The sequence below is a fragment of the Siniperca chuatsi genome, linkage group LG8 (genome assembly GCF_020085105.1).
Source record: "Siniperca chuatsi isolate FFG_IHB_CAS linkage group LG8, ASM2008510v1, whole genome shotgun sequence".
Lineage (NCBI taxonomy): Eukaryota > Metazoa > Chordata > Actinopteri > Centrarchiformes > Sinipercidae > Siniperca > Siniperca chuatsi.
Genome location: NC_058049.1, coordinates 18,465,945 through 18,488,591, shown reverse-complemented (window position 1 = coordinate 18,488,591; position 22,647 = coordinate 18,465,945). Strand labels below are relative to the sequence as shown.

Here is a 22,647-nt window from a genome sequence, read left to right as displayed (position 1 = left end):
GGAGGTGGTAGTAGGTGGACTTTGTTACCTTTGGACAGTCAGGCTAGCTGTTTCCCCATTTTCAGTCTTTATGCAAAGCTTAGTTAGCCAGCTGCTGGCTGTAGCTTCATATACGTACAATCATGAGAGTGGTATCGATCTTCTTATCTAACTCTACGCCAGAAAGTGAAATGTCGAACTGTTCCTTTAACAAGTGAAAAGCAAATGTTAGAGAAATGTCATGGATCTATGTAGCAGAAATGTGTTTCTTTTTTCTTGCTTATTAAACATCTTGTGACCCCTCTAACAACCACTTAGATGGGTCCCAACCCCCCGTTTGGGAACCAGTGAACAACCACAGACACTAAAGAGACAGTTTCCTTGGTATAAATGGTATAATAATATATCGTCTTACTGTATATCCTCTCATGGTATATATTGTCATATCACTCAACCCTACTCAGAACAACAGCATGGAGACCTTGTTATTTAGACAAAAGCCAACATTTATTAATCTGTCTGCAGTGTACTGACACAGTCAACATAATCCAGAATACTATGAAACAGGCTTCACATTGTGTGTATAGTACAAGACACCCGACTAATATTTGTTTCATTTAAAGATACAATACCATACCAACATTCCTAACAAAATGTCCATACCAGAGCCAAAACAGCCCTCAGAAAATGAGGACATACATGTACTGTCTTTATATTCTGATCATACAATCCAAAAAGCTGTCTTAGCACTGTTAAAACTTTTCATTAGAAGAGGCCCGTCAACCAAGGCTAAATGATATGACTGCAAAATGTTCCCACAGGAGGCTTTTCAAGTTGTTGCCTCTTTATGTGGCTCCAATTGTGGTGGAAACCATTCATGATTTATTTGAGTCACTTCCTGTCATTCTCAGGGTGTTATGTTTACATGAATGTGATTGTGACATGCTGCTAATTCCCTGCGGAGCTATTTTGTATGTTCATGAGTCCTGCTTTATGAAATAGTGTTCTTCAAACAAACACATACTGCAAAACAATCTCTGAAATTCAGTATTTAAACTCTGATCACTTAAATCGCAGAATTAGTCGTAATATGTACACATCCTTGATATAAAAATGCTATAGGTTAAATTTATTTTGAAAACAATTTAAATCAGTACAAATTTAGTGTCAACATCAAGGCATATGTAAGTCATTACATGTACTCTCATCTGTTTCCAGTGCAATGGAAGATGTCAATAAACCTGATGTCAAAAATGGGGAGGGGGGGGCTACCATGTTGACTAACAGATGTCTTAAACACACGTATGTGATATACAAGGTCTCTTATGCTTGGCTTCAGCTGAGGCAACTGGCATAGAAGCTCTATCTCTGGACACCAGCCAGTGCTAAACACACTTGCTCCCTGTTCTGCTCCTCCTTCTTCACTTTGGCAAGCAGTGGTCTTTATTCACATGAGTAGGAGGAGGAATAGTCACATGGGTAGGGGCTTGACTGAAGTGGGAGTGGGTAGTGGGGCCCCTACCCCGCTCCCTCCCCAATACTGCACAGACTCCAGCGGATTCCAGCGTAGATCATGTGAATGAAGGGACATGGAGGTGGCAACTTCTCTCAACAGGAGCAGTTCCCACAGCCCTTAACACTGTTCAGGATCTCCTCCTGCAATTTTTTCCTCTCCTCCTCCTTCTGAGACAGGCGCTCAGCTGGCGGCTCGGGCAAGCTCTTGCCGTTGTTGAGGATTTTGCTGTTCTGGGTGTTCCACAGGTCTGCGTACAAGCTGCCTGGGATGCTGAGCAGGGTGTGGTGGTTGCCACGCTCTGCCACTTTACCCTGGCAGAGAAAAAGAAGAAGAGCAGGGAATCAAGGAAAAAAGACACATATGAGACCTAAACTTGCCATAAAATGGCTGCAGCACATATGAAGTTAAAACGAAGAGGCCATGAACACAAAGTCCTATAGTTAGCATCTCATCATGACCAAACAACACTGACCACACTCTCTGCGGAGAGTCAGCTCCCCCCTAGAATCCCTGCCGCCTCCCCAACAACTGTTGCAATTCCTCTCGCAAAAACACGGACTCAAAGACACACACGCGTATCCACAAGCAACAAACACACATCCCTCCCACACAGTCAAACACAAATGAAGGCACCCCCTTCCCCCTCCTCCCATGAGCATGCAGAGGTGTTGGCATCATCTTTAGTGCACCAAAGATGAGCATGTGACTGCTTCCGCTCGTTATTTTAATGAGCACCCCAGGCAGTCCTCTGCTGGTGACACCAGCAAACGCCATGGCGACATCACACGTAAACATGCCTCCTCACCACGACCCTCTGATCCCTGCCATCTGACTCTGGAAACATGGAACAACACATGCTCACTCCCGCAGTTCAAAGAAACCTCTTCTCATTTGATCCTATTTGAGCACCAGTAGAAAATGTCACTTCATCTGTGATACATTTCATATTAACTCTTACTTTCCAGATAATAACTGACTTCACTCTGTGTCTTTTTGTGCTTGACAGTGTCTCAAGCCCAACCCTTAACGTACTGCAGCATTTTTCTCTTCACTTAGATATTTCTCTGATGCACAATACAATGACTACGGACCAAAACGATTCTCTGTCTCTACATTTATTTTTAAAACATTCTCTATGTCTCCATGGCACCTTCAGCCTGACTTAAACACATCAGACCAAAAACTGTATAGATAAAGCATTTGAATGGCGAGTTCCATTGAAAGACATGTTCAGTCCTGGATGAGGCCTCATCAGTGTCTGGGAAGCTGGCCCATACATTATTAGTCACTGAGACAAACAAGACACGCCATCTGACCAAAACAGCCAGTCGAGTCTGACTGCTTTAATGAGCCCTTATGGAGAAAATAATACATTCAATTCTACCAACAGTGTCCTGTTGTTGTTGAAGTTAATGAGAGAAGCTAAACAAAGCATGTTTTTATCACGTACGTCGTAGAAAGGTAACTCAAAATAAGTGATTGGCAAAAACAGAGGCTACTTGCTAAATTCTTGTTGCTGGCAGATACAGTGCACTGAAGGTCACGCAGAGTGCAGGTCATCATCCTTTCCTTCAATGCAAAATCTTCTAATTGGACTGGCAATTAACACGGTGCTGTTTATACTCTGAACCGTCATATTATTTGCTTTTTATGAACCTGACATTACAACAGGAAATGTTAAACAGGGAAGGTACAAGATCAAGTAAAAAATAAGTGGATGAGTTCTTACCTCATTGAGCACTATAATCTCGTCTGCGTCTACGATTGTGGAAAGCCTGTGGGCGATGAACACTGATGTCCTGTCCTTCACCATCCCCTTCATTGAACTCAGGATATTCTGGAAACACACAAAGACCAATAATCACTCTGTTAAGCTTTACAAGAGAATCCCCTAATCCAAAAGAAAATAGTTCCCCAGGTCTGCAATAATGGTGGTCTGCAAAAACAATACGTTTGAAAAAGTGCATGAATGACAGGATATATATGAAATGTACTCCCAAACTTTGATTTGAAGGAGAAGCCAAGTCAACAGAATGTTGCTCAGCAACATCCACCTTCATATGCTTTTCTTTCCAATGTTTACATATGATAATTTGAAAACACCATCGTAATAAGAAGCAACAGAAAATCTCAATTAACAGCCACATCTACTGCCCCACTCTTTTCCCTGAAGTTCAGAGACGGTGAACTTTCTCATTAAATGTAACATTTACAAAGACTGTGGGGTTTAAGCTGAGCTGGAGATTAAGTAGGAGAAAACAGTGGCAGGTGGCAAGGGAGAACATGGGGGTGGTGTGTGTGTGTGTTGGGGAGGGGGGGGGCTGAATGTCACAGCAGGTATGTGACGCAGGAGTGAGCTGAAATATTGTGTACCTACAGCAGGTGACTGAGTGGGTGTTTGTTCTGCTAAATGTGTATGCAGGCACGATGAGGTGTCAACCTGTATGTGCAGCAGAGAACGGGCATTTGTGGATATGTTATGTACGCATGCCTGTCTCTGTCAGTGTGTATGTGTTCATGTACTGTCAGGCCCACCTCTTCTGTGATAGAGTCGAGGGAGGATGTTGCTTCGTCATACAGGAGGATGGGTGGATTCTTTAGTATTGCGCGGGCGATGGCGACACGTTGCTTCTCCCCTCCTGAAACAAAACAACAGATGTCATCAATAAATGCAAACCAGGCTAAAGCCAAAAGGTTTGAAATATTTGAGGATACAGCAGGCCTCTCTGGTCCTTCTCATCAGATAATTACCTCAAACGGAGGGCCAACACTCAGACAATACTGATGCTACAGGCTTCAGACTGGTAAAACAGACTTTCATTTAATTGAGAAGGAAAATCAGCAGGGCGCAAAGATTTCTCCCACTGTGTCTAACTCGGCCTTTATTACATATGAGCTGTGTGTGGCCTCTTGAAAGCAAGCGGCATTCAGCAGTTATAAATATTGTTGGCAGTGGAGAACAGCAATGAAGGAAGTTAGGAGCCTGACAGCCCAGACTGCTCCCCCTCCATCCTCTGGCAAACTCACTGGCAGCTGTCACTTAAGCAGCAGTGAAATTAATGAGAACTTCGTCATGTCTTTATTTTGTCCGTTCTCTCACTCACTCCACATAAAGAAATCTGTGCTGCCAGTAATTGCCAAGGATGCAATCTCATCATGGGTGAAAAGGGTGACAAAGATGCGAATCCCCTAGGGGGGGTCTGGACTATTGGTCTGACAAAATATTTTGTTTTGAAGGTCACCTTAGGCTTTAGGAAATAGTGACGCATTTTGTGTTTTATAGACTAAACGATTAATTTTGAAAAAGAATCAACAGATTAAAATATTATACTAATAATATATAGCCAGTTATTGAAATTATTTCTGGGTTTTTTTATTTTTTAGCTTGGTATACCATCCCAACACACAGCTTTTTCACTTGCTTCTGCAGAGGAGACCATATTTAAACAGTAGTCATAACAGTGCAGCAAACCTGACAGCTTGAGGCCCCGTTCCCCAACCTGGGTGTCATAGCCATGGGGCATCCTGAGGATAGCATCATGGATGCCTGCTAGACGCGCCACTTGGTACACCTCCTCTGGTGTAGCGTTGATCTTCCCGTACTGCAGGTTGTAGAAGATGGTGTTGTGGAACAGAACGGCATCCTGACAACAACACAGAGAAAAAAAAATTAGGCTTCAGAGAATATTTTTATTGCAGCAGAGACAGAAACAGAGGACTGCAGATACAAAGACAAGGGTAGGAGGGAGAAAGAGAAAGAAGGCAAATGACAAAAATACTGTTCATGTACCATCTGTTCAGATCAGCCTCTGTGCTCACTGCAGTGAAAATCTAACTGAATTCAGCTTATTTCTAATGCTGTTCACTACTAATGTTACAATGTTCTATGCTGCCCCCTTGTTGTATATAATTATTAATAATATATTGCATTTGCTATTGAAAAGTCATTCCTAGACACATGTACATTTCATTTGTGGTGAAGAAGCTCCAAATAGTGAAAAACAATCTATGTGGTTTTGACAAAATTACTTATTCATTGTTTGTTTTTGTTTATTTTATCATGTTGGAGTGCCTCAGACCTGAGGTACGACCCCCAAAGACTTCCTCAGGCTGTCAAGGCTGACATCTCGGATATTCTGCCCCGCTATGTAGATGTTCCCCCGCTGGGGCTCATAGAAGCGGAACAACAGCCGCACAATGGTGCTCTTCCTGTAACCAGACGTGGAACCAATTGTCAGCATCATTCTGTCTGTGAGCCGCACCCCCACAGTCTACTGATGATATCTGATGATAAGACTGTCTGCACATACAAATGAGATGACACACACCTGGCTAAAGGTTTGACAGTCAGTGTATTTCTATGAAAGGTGACCTACCCTGACCCGCTGCCACCTACTATTGCCACCTTTTTCCCAGCAGGAACTTCGAAGGACACTCCATTTAAGACTTTCTGGCCCTCCAGGTATTCGAAATAGACGTCCTCGAAGCGGATGGTGGCCTCCTGCGGTGCGATGGTTAATGGTGGGGCAAGATCCCTCTCCTAGACAAAACCATCAGAGGGTTGAGACAGACGAAACAACAGAGGAGGCGAATAAAGAACAGCCACTGGCAGCCGAGGCCCGACATGATGCAACGTTACTCCAACACCTTGTAAAGAGGGATAATGCTGGAGCACAGAGCGAGCGTGGACTACATAAAGCAGAGACATTCACAGGAAATTCAAGAGGTCGTTTCAAAAGACCGTCTGAATCTTCTCACGCTGCCCTTCATGGTGACTGAAGGATCAATAGGCGTGAAAACTTTCAGGTACATACTGAGCTGAGCCACAGTGCTGAGACGCAGCCAAGGTCAGCAGTGAATAAAGCACTATCCTTAACCTGAGAGTAAAAGCCTGTTCTGCTCTGTTTCTATACTACCTAATAGCAACATAATCACCCACAATCCACCTCAGCCAATTAACACAAATAACTCTCAGTCCATTAGTATAAACAGATGATAATTTCACCCCCCCAAACATGGAAAAAAGCCAAAATCATTTATTTTTATATTTTGTGGAGCAGTTTCAAGTGAGGGGGAGTTTTAAATTATTTTACATCTACATAATAGGCCAATGTGTTGCACAAAAAAACCCCAAAAAGCATTCAGACAGTAATGGCCTGCTGGCCAGTGCCATTCCACAGGGAATCACAATAGAGAGGAGTATTACTGATGAGTGAAAAATAACTGGACAGATTCATTTCTCCTACTGTAATTACAGACTGGAGACGGGAATGGCATGCATATTGTTAGGCAGCAGGCGCACAATTGCACTGACGTAAGATGGGCTGCCGAGTTGTGTAAAAAAAAGATAAATGAAATTAAAGGTCTAGCTTTGACATTGAAGAGGACTTACATGTCTAAAATCTGAACTGTTTTGCAAATTTTTAATGATTGAGTTACAGAACAGGATCTAGTTTTGAATACAACTTAGTATTTCTGTGTGTTTTTAAGGTAAATTCATAAACAGACAATTTAACATTAATAACACTGTATTGTCGCAACCCTATATAAAAGGGCTGTAGATGTTAGTTGGCACTAGAGCTGAAACGATTAGTTGACTAATTAATAAGTCCATTCGAATGTAAGGATTTTATGTTTTTCTTTATCCTATATGGTAGTAAATCGAATATCTTGGACTGTTGGCCGTATAAAACAAGCATTGTGATTGTGTCACCTCGGGCTATGGGAAATGATCATTTCCATTTTTTCACTGTTTTCCTACATTTTATAGGTAGATTGATCAATACTGAAAATAATGGCTGTTAGGTGCAGCCCTGCTTGAAGGGGATGTTGAAGAACACAGCACTTAAGGCAAGAGTCCACGCAGAAAAAGGTGGCTTTTGTTAACAAAAATATGAATGAAACAGAGGCAAAAATGAACCACAGGAAGTTCAACAAAAATAGCTGAAAACAGAACATTTAGAACAGTTTCACTGTTCCTTCCGCAACTTGACTGTGCTCATTCACTCACTGTTTAGAGGACCTGATGAAACACAATAGTGAAAACACTATCACTGACTGAGCAGATGATCAGTACAAAAAGTACAACAACCAGAAAACCACACCACAGTAGGATTGATTGTTTTTATCCAATCATAAACTACACAAATAAAACAAGCTTGTGTTCTGTTATTTGAAAAACCTCACTGAAATCAATGACAAAGACAACAAAACTGTTGATGTTGGGAAACAGGGCCTTTATACACACTACAGAATCAGTCAAAATTAAGGGTGCATCAATTAAAATGGCTACTGATCACAACTGGTTAATAAATGCTCTGAATAAATCACCAACAATTTGCCAATCACAGTTGTGCACTGCAATTTGTCATAATATCCTGATACAGATCATGCTAATGCAGCAATGTCATGCTCCACAAGTGGCAATAGATGAGGAAGCACTGGAGTCACATCAAGCACGTAATCATTGTTTGACTACAACCTGTCATGCGGCTAAGAATAACTCCTGTCATTTACCACTTGTGCAATTATACATTAAGTGCTGCTGTTGGAGAAATTTGAAGTCTATATTCACTTTCTATTCTGTGCACGTTCATTTCGGCCGACAGGTTACCTTGATCTTGGTGTCGACGTTGAGCAGGGTGAAAAGAGTGTTCATGTCTATTAGGGCCTGCCTGGTCTCTCTGTACACTGTACCCAGGAAGTTGAGGGGGAGGGAGAGCTGGAAGAGAAGGCCGTTCACCATCACCAGGTCTCCCACGGTCATCGTACCTACACGGCAGCAACAGAACAACTTACAGAAGTGCACATAATATAGCTTTATTGTATCATATATGTATATGTGTATATGGATACAAGATCTAAAAAAAATAACCCTCAAACCATTTCTTCTTTTAAGTTAGGAAAGCAGACAAAGCATGTTACAGTCTGAATTAGTGATGAGTTGGTCGAGAATGAGTCATTTTAAGTGAACGATGGGAACCGGCTCCCGTCTGAGAGCCGACTCCCCCCCACCCCGGACAAAGAAATGCATGACAACGAACAAATTACACTTTTGAACAGAACACTTTTTTGTTTCATATATCATACAAATTACACTGAAATATACTGTATGTGTCTGTATAGAGTTGTGTAATTATTTATTAACCATACTATTTCATTAGTAGGGTGTTATTTTTGTTATACAACTAGGCTAGTTATTCTTGACATATCCCACTTTTTAACCATCAATATGACAGAATATTTCAATGTATTGCAGATGAAGAATCTTGCATATGTATTTTTTGCAACGAATAAGAATGTAACTTAGGCAGTGACCAGCAGAAGTGGTACTAAATGAAGAGCCGTTTGGGAGCCGAAAGAGTCGGCTCTCGGAAAGGAATGGAGCCATAAGATCTTCAAAGAGCCGTAGTTCCCATCACTAGTCTGAATCTATCTCCACCCACTGTGATTTAATTTTCTGCATCAAGGCTATTTTATTTCCTATTCATGCCACTTTTTCATGTTTGCTGTGCTTTGTTCTCATTTAGTTTCTATTATTCAGTTCAGTCAGGGTTTTACTTGTCATTTTCATCTGTCCATTTCATTTTGTTTTGAGGTGGGGTTTTTTTTAAGCTTTCTTATTTCCAGATGCACAGTATTTTCCATTGTGCTGTGGACACAGATTGTGAGCATGAAGAAGTAAATTCAGGTCAGGTGATGTATTTTGCACCTTTACACCTGGATGCTATCCCATTTTTTCATGGTATATAGATCTTGAGAGAATGATTTTTCAAAAATTGGAAAATCCTCCCACCTCACACACACACACACACACACACACACACACACACCACTCAAAACTCCTAACTCACTCACCTGCTGCAATGCCCTTGCTGGCCAGCAACATGATGCCAGTGAGGCCGACACTGAAGATGGCACTTTGGCCAAAGTTGAGCAAGGCCAGCGTGGACGTGGTTTTTAAAGAGGATGACTCATAGGTCTTCAGGAATCCATCATACCTTTCAGCTTCATACTTCTCATTGTTGAAGTACTGCAGCAGAGATGAGAAACATGAAGAGAGGGAGGAGAGAAGGGAGCACAGGGCACGGAGGACACAAAAGGATTCCAAAAAGGAAAGAAAGAGTAAGTTGAGAGAGAAAGAGGGAGAGAAACAAAATATGGTTAAGGTTAAAGGTTAAGGAAGCATGGAGAGCAGTGGCAGGCAGATAGACACTTAAGCGCAGCCTGCCTCAAGGCTGCATTTGTTCTCAGTGACCGCTCTGGGCGTAGTCTGGGTCTCAGTTGGCCTCTAAAGCACTTTTTCATGTCTCTGTATCTTCATCTCCTCCCCACTGATCTTAAAGGACGTGGAGGGCGATAGAACAAAATCTAGAGCTTGTTTTGCTGAGCAGACTCTGGATCTGAAGTCTTGGCAGAGGATAGTGATTATGGCAAAAGAACAAAAAATTAGGAGAGCCTAACCATCACTTGCAACAACAATTTGTGTAGTCATCATTGGCACTGTCATCAGCCTCTGTATTTACATCTGCAACAGCTTACCAAGACACCTACCAACAGAGCACAGATAGCTCTTAAGTGTTACACCACACAAAAAGCACTAATTTTGACGAAGACATACAGCTATCATTTAGAGGAAAAAAGCCTCATGAATCAGCCACAAGCACACCTCTTAAATTCAGCACATAAAACTACAGCATGATCATAACAATGGCCTTCCTCAACTCTGCTGCCAATTACCTAATATTGCTGTTTGTTTAGTTTGCACTATTGTTTCTCTGCTCTGGTTAAGTGGGCGATTTGCTTCTCGAGCTAACGGCAGTGGTGCTGTGCTGCTACCGACTTGCCTCTGATTTGCATATAGGGAAATGCAGGAAATCAGAGAGAGCGAGAGAGAGAGAAGAAAGTAGCACATGGAGGACAAACAGAAGCAGTGCAAGGCACCGTGTTCAGGTTCTCATCCAGCCCTTTGTGAAAGTGGAACGGATTTCTGAGTGGGCGGAGATCTAATTACATATGCACACTCAAAGCTCAGAGTGATGCTAAATCCGGCCGCATTGGCACAGATGACACAAAATAACACAGAACAAAACGTTAAGGAAAACAGGACGCAAAATAATACAGCAAAGAAAATAACATGAGTACAAAAATATATCTGGAACAGCCAAAAAAAACCACCCGAAACTGGATGGTGATGATGTTTGTATGTGTTCTGTGTACAATGAGGTAACCTAGAAAGAGGCTTAAAACAGCAAAAGATAGAGATTCATGATAACCATGCCACGGAGAAAAGTACAAAGCAATGTTTACATCCATACCACATCACTCGAGTCAGGTGTTTGTGAGAGCACACTTACCCATAAACCACCCTGGCCCTTAGCAGACATTTCTATTCACTTCCAGTCCAAAACTATAACTAAGACATAATTTGGGTCATTGACTAATGTCTCATTGTTTGTAGCAACTGGAATGACATTTACAAAAAAAAAGGTGGACAGTTTTACACTGAAAGAGAAGAAGAGCAGGACAGTGAATGAGCAAGAGAGAGACAAAAATATGTAAACACAGAGGAAATTATGTGTTTGTCAAATGTGTGTGTGAATGGGTCAATATAGACTTGAAAAGATTATTTGATCAGTTTATCGACAAAAAATAAACTGACAATTATTTTGATCATTGGTAAGTCATTTTTCAAGCAAATATGCCGACTATTCTCTAGTCCCATCATTTTCTCTGTCTTTTGTGATAGTAAACTAAATATCTTAAGGTTTTGGACTGTTGGTCGGACAAAACGAGCAATTTTAAGACGTCACCTTGCGCTTTAGGAATGTGTGGTGACATTTTACAGTCAATTAACTCAGAAAATAATTGGTAGATATATCGATAATTAAATAATCCTAAATTACAGCCCTTGGTCAATATGTACATTATATCATGATAATTATCTCAGCATTACCTCAACGGTAATAAGTGGCAATATTTACTAGAGTATAACATGATCAAAAGTTAAAGTTGTGTTCATCCCTTTGAAGTTTTCAGCATTTTACTAGAATTTATTTTTTTTTTTTAATGTTTGAGCTCTACCAGTCTCACAGATTTTGATAAAAAATAAACTTGGTGTCATTCCTTTAGGCACTAGAACTGTGAACCACAACATCTCGATATGAGAATTTCATCACAATACAATTATATAGAGAGACAATAATCAATACTGTTGACCAGCCTTCATTGGTTTGATCAATACTTTAGTTCTACGGGCTACAATGTGACTGTATCTGTCCAGTTCACACATTGAGAAATGCAGCAGAAGAGGTACATTTGCAATCATTTTATTAGCTATGAAGTTCATCCTTGTTCAGACAGGCAACAGTTAAATACCCAACAATATGGAAGTAGAATATTTATAATCAACCTTATTGTCTATTGACAGTGACAAAAATCATATTACGGCATATGAACATTTGAAATCTCACCAAATACTGAATCACTGCATAACAAAAAGGTTCCATGACCACACGACCAAGCTGGGTCTGTGGGCTTACGTTGGTGTGACACTGCTCTATAATAACCAGGGGGAATATGATAACCTTTAAATAAATCTGTAGTAGAGATTGACAGTGACTTTCCACACTTTCAGCCATAAATTCCACTCCTCTCACTCAGAAAGATAAACTAGACTTCAGAGTTGAACTTGTTCTTGTTATGATAGAGTTTGTGTGTGAAAGTGGTGAGTCAGGGAAAGAGACAGAGAGATGGAGAGAGAGAAAGAGAGAGAGCTTTTCTTTGATTAAAAGGCAAATTCTGACAGTGGCAATCATGCTGGTGAAACACTATTACCACAGACAAGTAAATATTTATTCACGTCAATGTGCCTGGCTTAAGTGAACAGAAGAAAAAGACTAGAAAGGAGGAGATAAAAGGGAAGGATTGATGAAGGGAGAAGGGGTGGGGATGAGGAAGAGCTGAAAGAGGGGTGTATGGTAAGTGTGTATGTGTGTATGGCTGTATATGTGTGGTTGTGTGGGGGCGGGTTGGATCTCACCTTAACAGTCTCATAGTTAAGGAGGGAGTCAATAGCTGCGTTGCCGGCTTCATTGTCTGCTTTGTTCATTTCTATCCGGAAACGAGTCCTGTGTGCAGAGACACAATCACGTAAGCACTTTCTTAAGAACATATTTCCGCCTACGAACATTAATACTGTTAGCAGAGATAGCCACAGAATGATTACTGAATCTTTTTCAAGTGATGACAAAGGTAAGCAATAAAACAATCAATTAAACTACAAACAAACACAGGACTAGCACAAACGTCCTCGTTGTTACCTCCACTGAGTGAAGAGAATGGTGAAGAGGGTGTATGCTGATAAGGTACCCAAGGCCACTGCTGCAAACTGTCCACCACACTTGTAATACTGCAGAGGAGAAAAGCAAAGTCAACACAAGCATCTTTTACATGCTGTGACTCAACGGCTCTGTGATAAAAAGTCAAGCGACCACATCAGACCACCGGACCCAAACGTTGGCGTCACAAAGCATTTTGAAAACGTACTGTTTTTGACCATTCCAGTATGAAATTGAGTGTTACAAATGGAGGGGAAACTACAAGAACTAATCGTGCTAATGCTTTAGCTATTTGGGCAATGGAGTCTGCCCTCATTACAGGCAAGCTGACATTATGGTCCAACGTGGAATAATAGCACAAAGCTATAGACGAGCCGTTCTTTCAGTGGTGGCCAAGGAGGGGGGCATCTGTTCAGGGCATACTCCACAGGAGGACATTAAGCTGCTACAAAGCTTTGGGATTCATCACTGACACTAATGGGCTCAGTGTTGCCACCAAAAGTTCATGGGGATTCATATTCCATTTAGAATGTAAATGAGACAATATCCCCAAAATTAATTTCTGGACAATCTGCTGTGAAGAGTGTCAAGGTGATGGAAGGTCCTAAGCTAGCATTAAGGGCCGAAACAGTTACAGCAACAAGAAATACAAGCCAGAAAATAGTAAGCAGTGTTTTTGCTAGTATCCTACAATAATGTCGAAGATTATGATTACCATCATTAGTATCTGTGTGGATGTCACCATGAGACTCACCAAAATAGCACTGACGAGGCCCATCTCGAAGACTGTGGGTCCTAGGTTGAAGACGAGTGCACTGAGGACAAATGAGATGCCCCGTGTGCCACGGTCGATGGCCTTGGACAGCGCTCCGGTCTGGCGGCTGAGATGGAAACCCAGATCAAGATTGTGCAAGTGGAGGAAGACGTTCTTGGCGATGCGTCGGATGGAGTTCTGGGCCACCTTGCCGAACACAGTGTTCCTCAGCTCGTTGAAGAGGGCTGCACAAGCCCGTGATGCGCCATCTGGGATAGCGGAGGAGACGGAGAGTTTAACACACCTGCTGTGAAAGGCAGGGAGATTCAAACAGCGGGGCTAGGCGCTATAAAGTCAGAATATATCCTCATCCTGAACACTGAGGATTGTTATGTGGCTCTAAAGCAAAACAAGAATCTGACCCCTACCTTTCCTGTCTTGTAAGATGTAATACAGTATTGAGACAGTTGAGACTAGACAGGATTGGTCTACAAGCACTGCAGTGCTACAGCAGCAGCCTCCCGAAGCCTCTGTAATTATAAAGCAGGATGCTGTCTGAAACCTCACTACTATAGCAGGCCAGCACACTGCAGGCTGAGAGAAGGGAGGGTATCTGAGTGTACACAAGTGTGTTCAGTGTGTGTGTGGCTAGCATGACTGTCACAAATTAATATTAGTCTATGTTTGAATGACATGTGGCCTTCCTGTGGCAATTTCACCGAGTTGTGTGAATACACGACTTGTCTGCTGAGACCAAAGTCAGGGTAATAATCGCTCTGTCTGCCGGTCTTCATGGGGCTGTAATGTGGCGTTAAATAGGAATGCTCATCTAATGAACAATGTGTCCACATCTGACAAGGTAGGATGAGCACTGTGCAACCTTTTCAGCCAAATTACTCCCGTCACCACGAGCTGCAAGTACCAGGCCCTGAGTGTCGAACGAGGGAACAAAAAAATACCAAAAAAGAAGTCTTTTCTTTAAGAGCATCCACCTCATTGTTCCTCGTCATCTTAATTCGTCCTGTCTGGAGTCCTGTTCATGTGCTCCAATTATTCAACAGGCAGCATTAGTGTGCAAGACCTAAGTGGGCTCATTAAAATAAGTGGCTACAGGGCTAAGTGTAAATTGCATCCAAGCTGATCTCACTCAAGGCCAGAGTGACTTGCAGTGGGTGTCGGGTTCACAATATTTATTTATTTATTTTTGTTTTTCATCAGCAGCTCAGAGAAAAATACTCTAATCAGGAAAGAACTTCACATTCATGCTTCATGTCCCCCTTGACCTCTCTTGTATTTGCAGGGCCCATTTGGACAAAGAAGAAAAAAGGGAGGTGCTCTCAAGGGATAAAGTGAAAGAAACATCCCTGGCCTTTGCATAACACTAAAAGATATCCAACCACTTTCAAAAAAGGACATTAGCAATTAATTCCCCACTGCTTTAGAAATGCAACCAGCTCTGTTTGGGAGCACACAGGTATCATACTGAAAAGTCGTCAGCGCTCACGAGAGGGCCGTGTGGAGATTGATAAAAGTGAACTCAAGACACAGAACGGAGCACATAATGTAAATAATGTGAGGGAGAGGCAGAGGTTGTGGAGTGGCATCGATATGAATGTGTTGGGAAAGGTCAGCCCGTAGATAATAGGCAGTCCCACAGTCCCGTCTGATGAGCCCGGCACCTGCCAATGCAATACAAGTCTGGGACTCACAGCCAATCAGCACGGCCGTTGCCATGGTAGCCACAGTGCTTGGCGCGTCATTCAGGTTCAGCATGTGTCCCGACATCTGGTTAAGCTCGTCCACTGCATACTTAAACATGAAGGGCACCGTCACATTGGTGATCTAGGAAGGCAGAGAGGGAGGGAGAAAACATTCAGAGAGGAAGGGGGAAAAAGAGAAGAGAAAGAGCCTATTAGACAGACATATGCTCAATATAGTCCAGTGCCATTTTTCTAGTCTGCAGTGCCTCTCTTATATATATATATGTGTGTGTGTGTGTGTGTGTGTGTGTGTGTGTGTGTGTGTGTGTGTGTGTGTGTGTGTGTGTGTGTGTGCACCCCACGTGCTTAGAAAGATAGATTTCTGCTATTGTTAAGTCCAGTAAATCCAACATTACCCATTCAGGTGCATTCAAAGATTATGTATGTATGTATGTATGTGTATGCTGTGTGAGTGTGTGCATGTGTGTATTCTTCTTGACTTGCTGGTGAGGAGGCTGGTGCTTCCTGCTAATGGAATTGAAATGGTTATTAGGGCTAATTAAAAGCACAGGGACAGCTGTGTGACTCAGGCTAGTCAGTCCACTGCGCATTAGGACAGCCAGAGAACACAGCAGCACACCGCAGAGCATTTTCATTTGAAACCCATTTCATTTGAACCTCTCAGCCCTAACACAGGGGAGGGCTTCTTTTTTTTTTTTTTAAACTTATCTTTTTGTTCCTTTACTCCTGTAAAATTCTGCATGGTATAATTTTGATAAAATAATAGTACAACAATTATCTTACACCCCCCCAAAAAAAACATGTCGACCCTGTGAATGTAAAAGGACACAGAATAATGCACCATTTATACTGTAAAAGCTACATCTCCAGGGTTCTCGCTTTATACACTTCGGTATTATACTCATATAATAGAAGGCCTCTGAGGAAAAACAATATCTTTGCTACCAAGACAACAGACCATGACACAAAAATAGCCTGGGACTGTTATCACAGGGCCAAAATATGTCCTCAATTTTACCACTAATACGTGATAAGGTTGGATGTGCTCTTTTAATCCATTAACGACCAACTGGAGGTTAAATCAACACCATGTCAATCTGTACCTGGCAATATGTCATCTCATAATAGATATATTGTGTCAAGTAGTGAGGAAGAGGCTACAGGCTATCAAGAATTAGCTTAAGCTTATAGTATGATACACGCACTTGCACACAGACAGAGGGGGCTTCATTTGAGGCCAACGAAAACAAGAGCTTCTATATAATCAGTTATTTGAAATGAAAATGTCACTGTATCGTGGAGTGCAGAGGTGTGATGCACTGTAACCACATAATTATTCAGCTGATTTAAAAATTGCCTCCATGCTGCTGGTGGCTTCAGTTCAAACAGACACACTGGAGAAATTGAGGCTAACTCCAGTCAAGCAGGAAAATATGAGGAGAAGATTGGATTGCACGTGTGTGTTCTCTCCTCCTTAGCACACACACGGCCATGCTGAGTGCATGCTTATTTAGGACCTGTGAATTTGTAATTGTTTTCCAGGGTGTAAATTAGAAACCATCAACAAAGGAAGAGGAAATACCTCATCCACTGATTGATGCTCGCAATTAATTATTTAAAAATTGGTATCTGTTTTAAATGCACACTGTTTTACACAGGTTCTTCATACAGTGTAACAACCTATGGTGAGCGCTCATGTTGCTTGAGCAAACAGTGGTTATTTGATTTAGCAAGGAGGTATTTCTGATTATTTCATATTTTAACAAATTAGACCAATGCTTTGATGTGTTTGAAAGACATTGGCCTTCACCAAAATTCTACTACAATGTACTGAGTCTTACATTTAGACAACAACATCATTATAGGTCATTTTCAAAATGATCATCCTTCCCAAGAGGTGATGGTTAGGGGTGTAAGCGGTACATGTATTCGTCCCGAACCGTTTGGTACAGGATCGGATCGATATGCGACTTCCTCGGTTCAGTACGCCCTGTGCGATGGGCAACTATGAGTGTCAAACTGTATGCCGACATTGTTCAACTGAAGTCGGTGTGTCTGTGGAAACACTTGGAAACATGTAATTTACAACGGCATCATCTGAACGTGTTGATTAGCGGAAAGAGACAAAACAAGACTGGAAGTCGAGTCCTTCTCCCCACAGCGTTCAGGCAACCTCTCACTGCAGACTCTGACGTGCCAAATCAATAACTAATGCTATAGGAGTATTTATCGCTGCAGATATGCGACCATACTCTGTCGTAGAGAATACAAAATTTAAGCATATGCTCAAAGTGCCTGAGCCCTGCTACAATGTGCCTTAAAGTGTGCATTTCAGTCAGTCTGTTGTGCTGCTCTGCACAAACCAGCGAAAGCTGCAGCTGTTCAGGAATTATTAACAGAGGCTTACGATGGAGCATTACTGACATTTGTGTTATTTATTTGTTATTAATTTTTTCTTACTGACAATATGACAGTATTTGAGTGCATTAACTGTTACAGTAAGAATTATGGCCAATGTTGATTGTTTACATTTTTCAAAATAAATTACAAAAATAAATATTTTTGTTTTCCCTGCTGTACCGAAAACGTAACGAACTGTGACCCTAAATCCAAGGTACATACCGAACCGTGATTTTTGTTTACCATTACACCCCTAGTGATGGTTGTCCCTGAAAGACTCAACACCTGGTGCAGAAATTCAGAAACCATCATGTGCCAGCAATGACAAACTAAATGAAATGTTCAACCCTGCTGGTTTCTCTTTAGCTAGAAACACTGGCTACTGTTTTCTATTGCTTCTGTAGCAATAGAATCTTTAGGCCTTTTATGAGCAGTGATCACGAATCCCAACCTACCGGAATAAATTGGCAGTTTACATAGCAAGATTTATTTTCCATATTCATTTGGGAAGGTGAGTAAATGTTAAATGTTAAAAGGTTCATGCTTAAAATGAGATAAAAGGTGTTTAAAATAGAGGCAAACTTTTATGTAAATGTTGGAAGAACAGATGCCTAATTTATGTCCTGGTGTGACTAGTGGATGCCTCAAATGTATCATCCACCACCCAGGGTTAATATTCCAACAACATAAATACTGTAGGTCATGAATGCAATTGTTGGACCACATGACCAGGCTTTTCATATAAATCCTGTCTTCCAACAGCAGAACCAAACCACAATGATGTGCCGCTGACAAATAATAAAACTAGACTATGATGTTTGCCTAAGCAAGTACTGTACCCCTTTGCTGTCAAACAGGTTTTAGCTAAACCAGAGTGATGCTGCAGCCTTCTCTTAAAACATGAGTGTCTTGCCTACTCAAACTATTTAAGTTTGAGACAGTATGAACTTAAATGATCTCTGACACTTAATCTTGTAGGTTTAATTGACGTCAGCAGCAACCTTGGATTGTCACTTCTCTCTTTCACTGTATTTCACTGTGAAAAGGTAAGGCTGCTGTTCACTGTGAGGCCCAGCAGAGGCTCTGGATCTCAGCAGCCACTTACATGATGTATTATTACTATTAGGATTGTGGGTATTGTGTATTTACCCACTCCATAAAACATCTCTTTAGATCAGTGCTCTGATCATGTTGTGAGATTTTCTCATGCTGATTATCTCATCTTAACTGTTTTAATATTTAAATATTCTCGATTAAACACTATTTAAATATTATAATGTGCTTTTAATAAAGAGAGAAAAAAATTAAGCCAAACCTGTGAAACAACAAGCTTTTAACTGAGTACAGTAAGACTCAGTGTCACCAAGGATAAATATGAAACAGGGACTGGAGCTTCTTCCTCAATGTAAGTGGCTGGACTTTGAATAAAAGATCTTCATTTGTGGAGTATGCATAAATAACACTGCTTAACGCTGATAAAACAGATCAACTTAGCTTTATATGACAAAAAATAAAGAAGTAAAAAAGGAAAGAACCCCACTTTATTACCCACGACATTGTCTGTAAACTTACCTTGGCTCCAGCGAGCAAACCCAGAGAGATGGCAACACGGGCTCGCAGGTCTGGTCTATTCTTTGGCCACACATAAGACAGCATTGCAGACAGGATCTGGGCTGAATTCACCTCCTTCAGCTGTGGAGAAGAAAACAAAAGCAAAGCCTCTTCTTAGATCATAGTAGCCTTAGTTTGATAAACGAGTGTACCCTGTAAGATACTGGTCAAATGGGTAAAACAGTATTTATTATACTACAGTGTTAACTTTCTAACCTACCTTATGTTTGACAATATTGGCAACTCACTAACTATCACAATAAGCTAAAGATGGCTCTCTGGGCAGACACATGGAACATCAAATGTCAATGGGAGTCCCTTGGGAGATCTGGAGGCAGCATGACAGCAGAGTCTCCAGGTGGACTTGGGGATCCAGTCTGACACTACAAGTCCCAGGAGACACCTGGGCTGTCATCCCAGCTGAGTTTGAGAGCACACTGGTGCCAACATGGCTGTTTACCCACACTCCACCACACACCTGCCACAGCAGCAGGCCAAAGAATATGCAGTAATTCCTCTAATCCACTCAATATGGTGGCAGTGTCATACAGCAGCGCTGTATGGCAGCGCCTCCAAGCAAATTACAGTGAAATTGTGCCCAACACCTGCCTTTAATCAAATACAATCAAGCAATACGTGACACTGCAAAGAGAGGATTAACATTAACAGTTGAATGCTCTACTAAGGTCCCTCTACCATATGTGGAGGAGACCAGTTAATGTATAAATATTAATAAAAGTGTGTTAGCCTAACTTTATTAGTTTTTTGTTATATCTACTAATAATTATAGTCTGACTCAGCTTAAACGCTTTCACACTGAAGAGCAAAATAGTGTCCTCTATTTAGTAAAGAAGAAAATTTTATATAGTTAACAAATTTTGGTACAACCCATGACTCTTTTGGCATGTAAAAAAATTTGCATACATTGATCATGTGAAGATTAACAGATTTCCACCATAGTGCTTAAATGATTAGTCAATTAATTGATTAGTCAAGGATTTTTTCAAAAGTTTCTGGCCCATAACCCAATTTTTAGATTCCAATATTCTCTTGATCCCAGCAATTAGACAGTACTGTGAGTTTAAAGGGAGAAATGATGATGTATTTGAAACCTATGCCATTTTTTATTGTAATACATCAATACATAAGTATAATAAAATAAATAATATATCAGCCTTAGAAACCTTATACGACTCCATTGGCACAAAAAGCAACCCCACGTGGCATCCCAACCCCAAGGCTGAAAGACACAGGACTGATAAGCACAGATATAAGTAAAGACACAACTTTTAGCTTTGGTAACTTGGGAAAGATATTTGTCAGGATCAGTTAATGAAAAAAAGTTAATACATGAATCAGTACTGAAAATAATCAGTAGTTGCAGCCAGAGTCCACTGCTTTATTTTCATTTCACGTGTGCTCTTTGTTTAGTGTGCATATGCAACACTGGTCCTTAAAAATAGCCGCACGAAAAGTTCCAATGACCAAAGACTAAAAGAAGGTACTGTACTCACCACATTTTTTGGATCTGCATTTAGCCGCCCTCCTGCATTTCCGTGCCAACATGTTCTTTTGTCTGTAATCTGCAAATGCTGTGGAAACATCATACGTTATTCTATGTTTTGATTTTGATAACAGACACTGATTCACATTTATTTCTCAAACATACTTACTTTTGCTGCCTCCAAAATGTGACGACTGTTTTCGCTCCTACTTGTACTCCATGTAGCTGTTCGTAGGTGTGGAGGGCAACTCAGCTGAAACATACAAGATGTCTTATTTGACTGATGTTTCTAGTTTCTGCTGATTAATTTTTATGGATGTTTTAATATTCAGAAACACTGACACCAATTAAGAAACAACAAACAAAACATCCACAAAAAGGTAAAATAAAGTGCAAACATATTTAATTCCAATACAAACAAACACTACACTTTTTTTCCCTGTGTGTTTTCACCAAAACGCTCACAGTTTAAGGTCAGAGTTTGAAGATTGTGCAAGGGTTGGGTACATACTGAACAAATATATGATCAGAGGAGAAGTTGGTTAAGCTGCAGAACTGGTTTGAGAAGCTTCCATAAATGTTTTGATAGCTGCTGTTATTTTCACCATGAATATTTGTCACTAATATAATTCACTTTAACCGAAGCACTACAAGTTGAGAACCTTTCTAAGCTTATGACATGATGTTCCGAAATAGTTTCCTTAACATCACACTTTTTGTGAGCCTGTGAAAAAAGACTTAATTTAAGCACAGTCACTCTTTATGAAGGGTGGAAACTACTTGATAATGAAAGCTAGATTGTGGGTGGTTTAAGATAGGCATACTGAGCTTAAACTTGCACCTACAAGTATACCAAGACTCTTACAAAAATACATATCTTGGTGATATGATTGTGCTAATATTAGAATATTTTATCTCCTTGAGGACACTATATCAGTGCAACCCATTCTCTTAACTATGATGAGCACAATATGTAAACAAATACTGTATAAACAACGCAAATCAACACCTCACTAAAAGAGTTTCGACAAAAGCTGAACATTATAACCTTAACACATGATGACAGTTACATCAGCAGTTACATTAACGTTAGGTGCCCTGGGTGGGACAAACAGTCTTATCAAACATTTACTGACTCTTGTCAGTTGTCACTTATAACACGTGACTGAGACCACTGACAGGCTACAGCGTTAGCATTAGTAAACGATGATTATGATTATGTTATTATGTAGCAGACAGTGTGACTTGCGCTACAATCAGTTCACTTAGCATACGGTCAAATCTAAGGGACCAAGAGCAGAGCCTCTTGTAACCATTCACCATGGTGATAACCCTAATGTTAACACAGATAACACAACTAGCTAGTTAATTTTAAGTTAGCCTGGTAGCTAGCTGTCGCTCAACGCCAAGTTAGACGGCTGGTTGACTAACATTATATTTACATGACATCGACCACTGTTGCAAACAAACGAGAAACGACGACCAAATCATTGAATATAACTTCCCTGAAAGTTAGTTAGAACCACTTTCGACCTGCCCTTGCCCAGTGACTGTCACACCAAAAACACTGTGTCCTCTCCAGCCAGCCAACCCCTCACTCACTAGATATGTACTTTGGCGTTTATGGTCCGTCCCATTTTCACAGCGACTTTTATTCCAAATATGATATGAGCTCGTCTGTTGAAGCAGAAGCGCTAATTTTCGTCTTTGGAAGGGAAAGCCGCATTTCAGCGGTACCAACATCTGCGCCATGTTGACGAAGGAGGAAAGCGGTTAGTCAACACGCCGGGAACGTCATATCCGGTCTTCGTCAACGCTGTCAG

The 22,647-nt window shown here is 41.1% G+C and overlaps 1 protein-coding gene across 1 annotated transcript; it reads right to left on the bottom strand.

The window, feature by feature from the left end:
* Positions 1-464: 464 nt before the first annotated feature.
* Positions 465-22,582, bottom strand: abcb7 (ATP-binding cassette, sub-family B (MDR/TAP), member 7). The gene is made up of 16 exons (XM_044205997.1): positions 22,427-22,582; positions 20,994-21,077; positions 20,835-20,912; positions 19,282-19,401; positions 15,298-15,430; positions 13,589-13,857; positions 12,817-12,905; positions 12,537-12,624; positions 9,353-9,527; positions 8,109-8,266; positions 5,872-6,035; positions 5,575-5,704; positions 4,968-5,139; positions 4,031-4,134; positions 3,225-3,332; positions 465-1,806 (listed from the first exon to the last, which is right to left on the bottom strand). Exons 1-16 carry the CDS (start codon positions 22,574-22,576, stop codon positions 1,588-1,590), a joined length of 2,241 nt encoding a protein of 746 aa, XP_044061932.1. The 5' UTR covers positions 22,577-22,582; the 3' UTR covers positions 465-1,587.
* Between the last annotated feature and the right edge of the window lie 65 nt (positions 22,583-22,647).